The sequence below is a fragment of the Streptopelia decaocto genome (genome assembly GCF_964273445.1).
Source record: "Streptopelia decaocto genome assembly, contig: HAP1_SCAFFOLD_701, whole genome shotgun sequence".
In the NCBI taxonomy this organism is placed as follows: domain Eukaryota; kingdom Metazoa; phylum Chordata; class Aves; order Columbiformes; family Columbidae; genus Streptopelia; species Streptopelia decaocto.
In genome coordinates this window covers 23,558-36,000 of record NW_028115789.1, presented here as the reverse complement: position 1 = coordinate 36,000, position 12,443 = coordinate 23,558, and the positions used below count along the sequence as shown (strand labels likewise).

At 59.0% G+C, this 12,443-nt stretch overlaps 1 protein-coding gene across 1 annotated transcript in view; it reads right to left on the bottom strand.

The window, feature by feature from the left end:
- The window catches only part of UBA1 (ubiquitin like modifier activating enzyme 1), a gene marked incomplete at its 5' end in the record, with an annotated part of 45,819 nt that overhangs the window by 11,752 nt on the left and 21,624 nt on the right, over positions 1 to 12,443 (bottom strand). The window contains 3 exons of the mRNA XM_082077228.1: positions 1,184 to 1,373; positions 8,301 to 8,375; positions 11,180 to 11,375. Of these exons, the coding sequence (XP_081933354.1) occupies positions 1,184 to 1,373; positions 8,301 to 8,375; positions 11,180 to 11,375 (461 nt within the window). The remainder of the gene's footprint in view (positions 1 to 1,183; positions 1,374 to 8,300; positions 8,376 to 11,179; positions 11,376 to 12,443) is intronic.

The following is a 12,443-nucleotide window of genomic DNA, read 5'->3' as shown; positions in this document are numbered from 1 at the left end:
CACCCATAGGACCCCCATACCACCCATAGGACCCCCAGTACCACCCATAGCACCTCCCATAGCACCCATAGGACCCTCCATACCACCCATGGGACCACCCATACCACCCATGGGACCACCCATACCACCCACAGGACCCCCAGTACCACCCACAGGACCCCCCATAGCACCCCCCGTACCACCCATAGGACTCCCAGTACCACCCATAGGACCCCCAGTAGCATCCATAGGACCCCCCATAGCACCCCCAGTACCACCCATAGCACCCTCAGTACAACCCATAGGACTCCCCATACCACCCATAGGACCCCCATAAGACTCCCCATACCACCCATAGGACCCTCAGTACCACCCATAGCACCCCCAGTACCACCCATGGGACCCCCATAAGACTCCCCATACCACCCATAGGACCCCCCATACCACCCATAGCACCCCCAGTACCCCCCCATACCACCCCCTGTACCACCCATAGGACCCCCCATAGGACTCCCCATACCACCCATAGGACCCCCATACCACCGCCTGTACCACCCATAGCACCCCCACTACCACCCACAGCACCCCCATACCACCCATAGCACGCCCCATAGCACCCATAGGACCCCCAATACCACCCATAGGACCCCCCATAGCACCCCCAGTACCACCCATAGGACCCCCCGTACCACCCATAGGACCCCCAGTACCACCCCCTGTAGCACCCATGACCCCCATACCACCCATAGCACCCCCCATAGCACCCATAGGACCCCCAGTACCACCCATAGCACCCCCCGTACCACCCATAGGACCCCCAGTACCACCCCCTGTAGCACCCATGACCCCCATACCACCCATAGCACCCCCCATAGCACCCATAGGACCCCGTACCACCCATAGCACCCCCCATACCACCCCCCATAGCACCCATACCACCACCAGTACCACCCATACCACACCCCATAGCACCCATGGGACCCCCCGTACCACCCATAGCACCCATACCACCCCTGTAGCACCCATAGCACCCCCCATATCATACCCCATACCACCCATAGCACCCCCAGTACCCCCCATAGCACCCCCACTACCCCCCATACCACCCCCCATACCATCTGTAGGACCCCCAGTACCACCCATAGGACCCCCAGTACCCCCCATAGGATGCCCCATAGCACCCATAGGACCCCTGGGCGCTCACCCATGGCGGGGGCGGCGCTCTGCAGCTCCTGGTCGGTGACGTGGATGCGCACCCCGGCCTTGGGGACGAAGGGGGGGACGCGCACCCGGCGCGCCAGCTCGGCCACGGCCGCGCGGTCGCGGGACCCCGGCAGCCCGTAGCTCTGCGCCAGCAGGTTGGCGGCCGCCACCACGTAGTCCAGGTGCAGGGCCTGCAGGGGGCGCCAAGGGGGCGGGGGAGGGGCGCCCGTGGGTGGGGGGGGCACCCATGGGGGTCCTGGGGTCATATGTGGGTATCTTGGGGTTGTATTGGGGGGTTATAGGGGGAGGAACGTGGAGGAAATGGGGTGGGAGAAGGTTGAGGAACATCATCCCATGGCCATGGGGTGGTGGGAATGAAGGTGCTATGGGCACCCAAGGGTGCTGGGGGACATATATGGGTGTCTGGGCTCATATATGGGTGGGGGGAGGTCATATATGGGTGTCCTGGGGTCATATATGGGGGTTATAGGGGGAGGAACGTGGAGGAAACGGGGTGGGAGAAGGTTGAGGAACATCATCCCATGGCCATGGGGTGGTGGGAACAAGGGTGTTATGGGGCACATATGGGTGTTATGGGCACCCAAGGGTGTCCTGGGGTCATATATGGGTGTCCTGGGGTCGTATGTGGGGGTTAGAGGGGGAGGAACGTGGGAGAAGGTTGAGGAACATCAGCCCATAGTCATGGGGTGGTGGGAACAAGGGTGTTATGGGGCAGATATGGATGTTATGGGGCACCCATGGGTGGTGGGAGGTACCTATGGGTGTCCTGGGGTCGTATGTTGGGGTTATAGGGGGAGGAACGTGGAGGAAACGTGGTGGGAGAAGGTTGAGGAACATCATCTATGGTCATGGGGTGGTGGGAAACAAGGGTGTTATGGGGCACCCATGGGTGGGGGGAGGTACCTATGGGTGTCCTGGGGTCATATATGGGGGTTATAGGGGGAGGAACGTGGAGGAGAGGGGGTGGGAGAAGGTTGAGGAACATCATCCCATGGTCATGGGGTGGTGGGAACAAGGGTGTTATGGGGCAGATATGGATGTTATGGGGCACCCATGGGTGGGGGGAGGTACCTATGGGTGTCCTGGGGTCATATATGGGGGTTATAGGGGGAGGAACGTGGAGGAAACGGGGTGGGAGAAGGTTGAGGAACATCATCCTATGGTCATGGGGTGGTGGGAAACAAGGGTGTTATGGGGCACCCATGGGTGGGGGGAGGTACCTATGGGTGTCCTGGGGTCATATATGGGGGTTATAGGGGGAGGAACGTGGAGGAAACGGGGTGGGAGAAGGTTGAGGAACATCATCCTATGGTCATGGGGTGGTGGGAATGAAGGTGTTATGGGCACCCAAGGGTCATGGGGGCACCCAAGGGTGGGGGGAGGTACCTATGGGTGTCCTGGGGTCATATATGGGGGTTATAGGGGGAGGAACGTGGAGCAAAGGGGGTGGGAGAAGGTTGAGGAACATCATCCTATGGTCTTGGGGTGGTGGGAAACAAGGGTGTTATGGGGCACATATGAGAGTTATGGGGCACCCATGGGTGGGGGGAGGTACCTATGGGTGTCCTGGGGTCGTATGTGGGGGTTATAGGGGGAGGAACGTGGAGGAAACGGGGTGGGAGAAGGTTGAGGAACATCAGCCCATGGTCATGGGGCGGTGGGAATGAAGGTGTTATGGGGCACATATGGGTGTTATGGGGCACCCATGGGTGGGGGGAGGTACCTATGGGTGTCCTGGGGTCGTATGTGGGGGTTATAGGGGGAGGAACGTGGAGGAAACGGGGTGGGAGAAGGTTGAGGAACATCATCCTATGGTCATGGGGTGGTGGGAAACAAGGGTGTTATGGGGCACCCATGGGTGGGGGGAGGTACCTATGGGTGTCCTGGGGTCATATATGGGTGTCCTGGGGTCGTATGTGGGGGTTATAGGGGGAGGAACGTGGGAGAAGGTTGAGGAACATCAGCCCATAGTCATGGGGTGGTGGGAACAAGGGTGTTATGGGGCAGATATGGGTGTTATGGGGCACCCAAGGGTGGGGGGAGGTACCTATGGGTGTCCTGGGGTCATATATGGGGGTTATAGGGGGAGGAACGTGGAGGAAACGGGGTGGGAGAAGGTTGAGGAACATCATCCCATGGTCATGGGGTGGTGGGAATGAGGGTGTTATGGGGCACATATGAGAGTTATGGGGCACCCATGGGTGGGGGGAGGTACCTATGGGTGTCCTGGGGTCGTATGTGGGGGTTATAGGGGGAGGAACGTGGAGGAAACGGGGTGGGAGAAGGTTGAGGAACATCATCCCATGGCCATGGGGTGGTGGGAACAAGGGTGTTATGGGGCACATATGGGTGTTATGGGCACCCAAGGGTGTCCTGGGGTCATATATGGGTGTCCTGGGGTCGTATTGGGGGTTATAGGGGGAGGAACGTGGGAGAAGGTTGAGGAACATCATCCCATAGTCATGGGGTGGTGGGAACAAGGGTGTTATGGGGCAGATATGGATGTTATGGGGCACCCATGGGTGGGGGGAGGTACCTATGGGTGTCCTGGGGTCGTATGTGGGGGTTATAGGGGGAGGAACGTGGAGGAAACGGGGTGGGAGAAGGTTGAGGAACATCATCCTATGGTCATGGGGTGGTGGGAATGAAGGTGTTATGGGCACCCAAGGATGTTGGGGGGTCATATATGGGTGGGGGGAGGTACCTATGGGTGTCCTGGGGTCATATATGGGGGTTATAGGGGGAGGAACGTGGAGGAAACGGGGTGGGAGAAGGTTGAGGAACATCATCCTATGGTCATGGGGTGGTGGGAACAAGGGTGTTATGGGGCACATATGGGTGGGGGGAGGTACCTATGGGTGTCCTGGGGTCATATATGGGTGTCCTGGGGTCGTATGTGGGGGTTATAGGGGGAGGAACGTGGGAGAAGGTTGAGGAACATCATCCTATGGTCATGGGGTGGTGGGAACAAGGGTGTTATGGGGCAGATATGGATGTTACGGGGCACCCATGGGTGGTGGGAGGTACCTATGGGTGTCCTGGGGTCATATATGGGGGTTATAGGGGGAGGAACGTGGAGGAAACGTGGTGGGAGAAGGTTGAGGAACATCATCCCATAGTCATGGGGTGGTGGGAAACAAGGGTGTTATGGGGCACCCATGGGTGGGGGGAGGTACCTATGGGTGTCCTGGGGTCATATATGGGTGTCCTGGGGTCGTATGTGGGGGTTATAGGGGGAGGAACGTGGGAGAAGGTTGAGGAACATCATCCCATAGTCTTGGGGTGGTGGGAAACAAGGGTGTTATGGGGCACATATGGGTGTTATGGGGCACCCATGGGTGGGGGGAGGTACCTATGGGTGTCCTGGGGTCATACATGGGTGTCCTGGGGTGGTATGTGGGGGTTATAGGGGGAGGAACGTGGAGCAAAGGGGGTGGGAGAAGGTTGAGGAACATCATCCTATGGTCATGGGGTGGTGGGAAACAAGGGTGTTATGGGGTACCCATGGGTGGGGGGAGGTACCTATGGGTGTCCTGGGGTCATATATGGGTGTCCTGGGGTGGTATGTGGGGGTTATAGGGGGAGGAACGTGGGAGAAGGTTGAGGAACATCATCCCATGGTCATGGGGTGGTGGGAACAAGGGTGTTATGGGGCAGATATGGATGTTATGGGGCACCCATGGGTGGTGGGAGGTACCTATGGGTGTCCTGGGGTCATATATGGGTGTTATAGGGGGAGGAACGTGGAGGAAACGGGGTGGGAGAAGGTTGAGGAACATCATCCTATGGTCATGGGGTGGTGGGAATGAAGGTGTTATGGGCACCCAAGGGTCATGGGGGCACCCAAGGGTGGGGGGAGGTACCTATGGGTGTCCTGGGGTCGTATATGGGGGTTATAGGGGGAGGAACGTGGAGCAAAGGGGGTGGGAGAAGGTTGAGGAACATCATCCTATGGTCTTGGGGTGGTGGGAAACAAGGGTGTTATGGGGCACATATGAGAGTTATGGGGCACCCATGGGTGGGGGGAGGTACCTATGGGTGTCCTGGGGTCATACAGGGGTGTCCTGGGGTCGTATGTGGGGGTTATAGGGGGAGGAACGTGGAGGAAACGGGGTGGGAGAAGGTTGAGGAACATCATCCCATAGTCATGGGGTGGTGGGAAACAAGGGTGTTATGGGGCACCCATGGGTGGGGGGAGGTACCTATGGGTGTCCTGGGGTCATATATGGGGGTTATAGGGGGAGGAACGTGGAGGAAAGGGGGTGGGAGAAGGTTGAGGAACATCATCCTATGGTCATGGGGTGGTGGGAATGAAGGTGTTATGGGCACCCAAGGATGTTGGGGGGTCATATATGGGTGGGGGGAGGTACCTATGGGTGTCCTGGGGGGGTATTGGGGGGTTATAGGGGGAGGAACATGGAGGAAACGGGGTGGGAGAAGGTTGAGGAACATCATCCCATAGTCATGGGGTGGTGGGAATGAGGGTGTTATGGGCACCCAAGGGTCATGGGGGCACCCAAGGGTGGGGGGAGGTACCTATGGGTGTCCTGGGGTCATATGTGGGGGTTATAGGGGGAGGAACGTGGAGGAAACGGGGTGGGAGAAGGTTGAGGAACATCATCCTATGGTCATGGGGTGGTGGGAAACAAGGGTGTTATGGGGCACATATGAGAGTTATGGGGCACCCATGGGTGGGGGGAGGTACCTATGGGTGTCCTGGGGTGGTATGTGGGGGTTATAGGGGGAGGAACGTGGAGGAAACGGGGTGGGAGAAGGTTGAGGAACATCAGCCCATGGTCATGGGGCGGTGGGAATGAAGGTGTTATGGGGCACATATGGGTGTTATGGGGCACCCATGAGTGGGGGGAGGTACCTATGGGTGTCCTGGGGTCATATATGGGGGTTATAGGGGGAGGAACGTGGAGGAAACGGGGTGGGAGAAGGTTGAGGAACATCATCCTATGGTCATGGGGTGGTGGGAAACAAGGGTGTTATGGGGCACCCATGGGTGGGGGGAGGTACCTATGGGTGTCCTGGGGTCATATCTGGGTGTCCTGGGGTCGTATGTGGGTGTTATAGGGGGAGGAACGTGGGAGAAGGTTGAGGAACATCATCCCATAGTCATGGGGTGGTGGGAATGAGGGTGTTATGGGCACCCAAGGGTCATGGGGGCACCCAAGGGTGGTGGGAGGTACCTATGGGTGTCCTGGGGTCATATATGGGGGTTATAGGGGGAGGAACATGGAGCAAAGGGGGTGGGAGAAAGTTGAGGAACATCATCCTATGGTCTTGGGGTGGTGGGAAACAAGGGTGTTATGGGGCACCCATGGGTGGGGAGAGGTACCTATGGGTGTCCTGGGGTCATACATGGGTGTCCTGGGGTGGTATGTGGGGGTTATAGGGGGAGGAACGTGGGAGAAGGTTGAGGAACATCATCCCATAGTCATGGGGTGGTGGGAACAAGGGTGTTATGGGGCAGATATGGATGTTATGGGGCACCCATGGGTGGGGGGAGGTACCTATGGGTGTCCTGGGGTCATATATGGGTGTCCTGGGGTGGTATGTGGGGGTTATAGGGGGAGGAACGTGGGAGAAGGTTGAGGAACATCATCCCATGGTCATGGGGTGGTGGGAACAAGGGTGTTATGGGGCAGATATGGATGTTATGGGGCACCCATGGGTGGGGGGAGGTACCTATGGGTGTCCTGGGTTCATATATGGGGGTTATAGGGGGAGGAACGTGGAGGAAACGGGGTGGGAGAAGGTTGAGGAACATCATCCCATAGTCATGGGGTGGTGGGAATGAGGGTGTTATGGGCACCCAAGGGTCATGGGGGCACCCAAGGGTGGGGGGAGGTACCTATGGGTGTCCTGGGGTCATATATGGGGGTTATAGGGGGAGGAACGTGGAGGAAACGGGGTGGGAGAAGGTTGAGGAACATCATCCCATAGTCATGGGGTGGTGGGAACAAGGGTGTTATGGGGCACATATGAGAGTTATGGGGCACCCATGGGTGGGGGGAGGTACCTATGGGTGCGGGGAGGTACCTATGGGTGTCCTGGGGTCATATGTGGGGGTTATAGGGGGAGGAACGTGGAGGAAACGAGGTGGGAGAAGGTTGAGGAACATCATCTATGGTCATGGGGTGGTGGGAAACAAGGGTGTTATGGGGCACCCATGGGTGGGGGGAGGTACCTATGGGTGTCCTGGGGTCATATATGGGTGTCCTGGGGTCGTATGTGGGGGTTATAGGGGGAGGAACGTGGGAGAAGGTTGAGGAACATCATCCCATGGTCATGGGGTGGTGGGAACAAGGGTGTTATGGGGCAGATATGGATGTTATGGGGCACCCATGGGTGGGGGGAGGTACCTATGGGTGTCCTGGGGTCATATATGGGTGTTATAGGGGGAGGAACGTGGAGGAAACGGGGTGGGAGAAGGTTGAGGAACATCATCCCATAGTCATGGGGCGGTGGGAATGAAGGTGTTATGGGGCACATATGGGTGTTATGGGGCACCCATGAGTGGGGGGAGGTACCTATGGGTGTCCTGGGGTCATATATGGGTGTCCTGGGGTCGTATGTGGGGGTTATAGGGGGAGGAACGTGGAGGAAACGGGGTGGGAGAAGGTTGAGGAACATCATCCCATGGTCATGGGGTGGTGGGAATGAAGGTGTTATGGGCACCCAAGGGTGTTATGGGTCATATATGGGTGTGGGGGCACCCATGGGTGTTGGGGGGTCACCTATGGGTCCCAGGGGTCATATGTGGGTGTCATGGGGGGAGGGGAAGCACCCAAAGAACGTCGTCCTATAGTCAATGGGTGGTGGCACCCAAGGGTCTTATGGGTCACATATGGGTGTTGGGGGCACCCAAGGGTGTCGGGGGGTCACCCAGGGGTCAGGGGGTCACCCAGGGGTCAGGGGGGCACCCAGGGGTCATTGGGGTGGCACCCAAGGGTGTCAGGGGTCACCCAAGGGAGATGACGTCACCCAAGGGAAATGATGTCACCCAATGACGTCACCCAAGTGTCCCCAACAGCACCCAAGGGTGCACGACCCCACCCCCCCCCCCCACCCCGGCCCCGCCCACTCACGTTATCGGGGTCAAAGGTCAGCGGGTGGGGGCAGCGCTTGGGTCCCGACCAGAACAGGGTCCCCGAGTTCGTTTTCTGCGGCGTTAACGAGCTCGTTAACCCCCCCGGGGACCCCAACGACCCCCCGGCGCCCCAACCCCCACCCGAGGGTCCCAACCCCCACCCGAGGGTCCCCAGCACCCAACGGGGCCCACGGGATGTTGGTGGCGCCATGACAGGCCTGAGTTACCAGGCCCAAAACACTAGGCCCCAAAATACCAGGCCTAAACCACTAGGCCTGACCCACTAGCCCCGACCCACTAAGCCTGACCCACTAGGCCTGACCCACTAGGCCCAAACCACTAGGCCCGAACCACTAGGCCTGACCCACTAGGCCTGACCCACTAGACCCCAAACCACTAGGCCTAAACCACTAGACCCAAACCACCAGGCCCAAACCACTAGGCCTAAACTACTAGGCCTAAACCACCATGACAGGCCTGACCTACTAGGCCCCAAACCACTAGGCCCAAACCACTAGGCCCAAACCACTAGGCCCGACCCACTAAGCCCAACCCACTAGGCCTAAACCACCAAGCCCTAAACCACTAGACCCAAACCTCTAGGCCTGACCCACTAGGCCCAAACCACCATGACAGGCCTGACCCACTAGGCCCAAACCACCATGACAGGCCTGACCCACTAGACCTAAACCACTAGGCCTAAACCACTAGGCCTGACCCACTAGGCCCAAACCACCAGGCCCCAAACCACCATGACAGGCCCCATGGATCCCATAGGCCCCTAATGCACCCCAGAGCACCCCCACCCCCACCCAAGGGTCCCCCAGCACCCAACGGGTCCCATGGGGATGTTGTTGTTGCACTGGGGGTGCTGGTGCCGTCATGACAGGCCTGAGTTACCAGGCCCAAACCACTAGGCCCCAAACCACTAGGCCTGAACCACTAGACCCAAACCACTAGGCCTGACCCACTAGGCCTAAACCACTAGGCCTAAACCACTAGGCCTAAACTACCAGGCCTAAACCACTAGGCCCTAAACCACTAGGCCCCAAACCACCATGACAGACCTGACCCACTAGGCCTGACCCACTAGGCCTCACCCACTAGGCCTCACCCACTAGGCCCAAACCACCATGACAGGCCCCATGGATCTCATAGGCCCCTAATGCACCCCAGAGCACCCCCACCCCCACCCACAGGTCCCCAGCACCCAACGGGTCCCACGGGACGCTGTTGTTGCACTGGGGGTGCTGGTGCCGCCATGACAGGCCTGAGTTACCAAGCCCAAACCACTAGGCCCCAAACCACTAGGCCTGACCCACTAGACCCAAACCACTAGGCCTGACCCACTAGGCCTAAACCACTAGGCCCCAAACCACCATGACAGACCTGACCCACTAGGCCTGACCCACTAGGCCTGACCCACTAGGCCCCAAACCACCAGGCCTAAACCACTAGGCCCCAAAACACTAGGCCTGACCCACTAGGCCTAAACCACCAGGCGCTAAACCACTAGACCCAAACCCCTAGGCCTGACCCACTAGGCTCCAAACCACCATGACAAGCCTGACCCACTAGGCCCGACCCACTAGGCCCAAACCACCAGGCCTAAACCACCATGACAGGCCTGACCCACCACACCCAAACCACTAGGCCCCAAAACCACTAGGCCCCAAAACACTAGGTCTGACCCACTAGGCCCAAACCACCAGGCCTGACCTACTAGGCCCCAAAACCACTAGGCCCAAACCACCAGGCCTGACCTACTAGGCCCCAAAACCACTAGGCCCCAAAACACTAGGTCTGACCCACTAGGCCCAAACCACCAGGCCTGACCCACTGGGCCCAAACCACTAGGCCTGACCTACTAGGCCTGACCCACTAGGCCTGACCCACTAGGCCCAAACCACCAGCCCCAGGCCCCATTTCCCCCCACAGGCCTCCAACCCCCCCCAGCCCCCCAGGGCCCCCCGACCCCCACCCAAGGGTCCCCCAGCACCCAACGGGTCCCATGGGACGTTGCTGGTGCCCACAGGCCCAGGCCTGAGCCGCCATGACAGGCCTGACCCACTAGGCCTAAACCATTAGGCCCAAACCACCAGGCCCCAAAACCACTAGGCCTGACCCACTAGGCCCAAACCACCATGTCAGGCCTGACCCACTAGGCCCAAACCACCATGACAGGCCTGACCCACTAGGCCCAAACCACCAGGCCTAAACCACCATGACAGGCTTAACCCACCAGGCCCAAACCACTAGGCCCAAACCACCAGGCCCCAAACCACCATGACAGGCCCCATGGATCCCATAGGCCCCTAATGCACCCCAGAGCACCCCCACCCCCACCCAAGGGTGCCCAGCACCCAACGGGTCCCATGGGACGTTGCTGGTGCCCACAGGCCCAGGCCTGAGCCGCCATGACAGGCCTGACCCACTAGGCCTGACCCACTAGGCCCCAACCACTAGGCCCAAACCACCTTGACAGGCTTAACCCACTAGGCCTGACCCACTAGGCCTAAACCACCAGGCCCTAAATCACTAGACCCAAACCCCTAGGCCTGACCCACTAGGCCTGACCCACTAGGCCTAAACCACCATGACAGGCTTAACCCACTAGGCCCAAACCACCAGGCCTAAACCACTAGGCCTAAACCTCTAGGCCCCAAACCACCAGGCCTGAAACCACCATGACAGGGTTAACCCACTAGGCCCAAACCACCATGACAGGCTTAACCCACTAGGCCCAAACCACTAGGCCTGACCCACTAGGCCCCCAACCACGAGGCCCAACCCACCAGGCCCAGGCCCCATTTCCCCCCACAGGCCCCCAACCCCCCCAGCCCCCCGGGCGCCCCACCCCCACCCGAGGGTCCCGACCTGTCCCGGGGGGAAGTTGTGCAGCAGCTGGCGGATGTTGTTGCTGTACTGGCGGTGCCAGTGCTGGCAGGCCCAGTCCACGCAGTCGGGCCAGGAGCGCGGCCGCTCGGTCACCAGGCTGCGCTGCAGCGCCTCCAGCACCTCCAGGGGCTGCGTCCCCGCCAGCCGCAGCGTCCGCTCCACGAACTTGGGGTCCCTGCGGAAAATGGGGGCGCTGGGGGGGTCGTACGGGGGGGAAACGGGGCCTACGGGGGTTAAATGGGGCCTGTGGGGCCTATGAGGCCTATGGGAGTTAAATTGGGCCGATGGGGGTTAAATTATGGGGCCTATGGGGGTTAAATTATGGGGCCTATGGGGGTTAAATTGGGCCTATGGGGGTTAAATTGGGCCTGTGGGGGTTAAATTGGGCCTATGGGAGTTAAATGGGGCCTGTGAGGCCTATGGGAGTTAAATTGGGCCTATGGGGGTTAAATGGGGGTTAAATGGGGCCTGTGGGGGTTAAATGGGGCCTGTGAGGCCTATGGGAGTTAAATTATGGGGCCTATGGGGGTTAAATTGGGCCTATGGGAGTTAAATTGGGCCTGTGGGGGTTAAATTGGGCCTATGGGGGTTAAATTGGGCCTGTGGGGCCTATGGGAGTTAAATTATGGGGCCTATGGGGGTTAAATTGGGCCTATGGAGGTTAAATTATGGGGCCTATGGGGGTTAAATTGGGACTATGGGGGTTAAATTGGGCCTGTGGGGCCTATGGGAGTTAAATTGGGCCTGTGAGGCCTATGGGAGTTAAATTATGGGGCCTATGGGAGTTAAATTGGGCCTGTGGGGGTTAAATTGGGCCTATGGGAGTTAAATTGGGCCTGTGAGGCCTATGGGAGTTAAATTATGGGGCCTGTGGGGGTTAAACTGGGCCTATGGGAGTTAAATGGGGCCTATGGGGGTTAAATTGGGTCTATGGGGGTTAAATGGGGCCTGTGGGAGTTAAATTGGGACTATGGGGGTTAAATTGGGCCTGTGAGGCCTATGGGGGTTAAATTATGGGGCCTATGGGGGTTAAATTGGGTCTATGGGGGTTAAACTGGGCCTGTGGGGCCTATGAGGCCTATGGGGGTTAAATTGGGCCTATGGGGGTTAAATTATGGGGCCTGTGGGAGTTAAATTGGGCCTGTGGGGCCTATGGGGGTTAAATTATGGGGCCTATGGGGGTTAAATTGGGCCTGTGGGGCCTAGGAGGCCTATGGGAGTTAAATTGCACCTATGGGGGTTA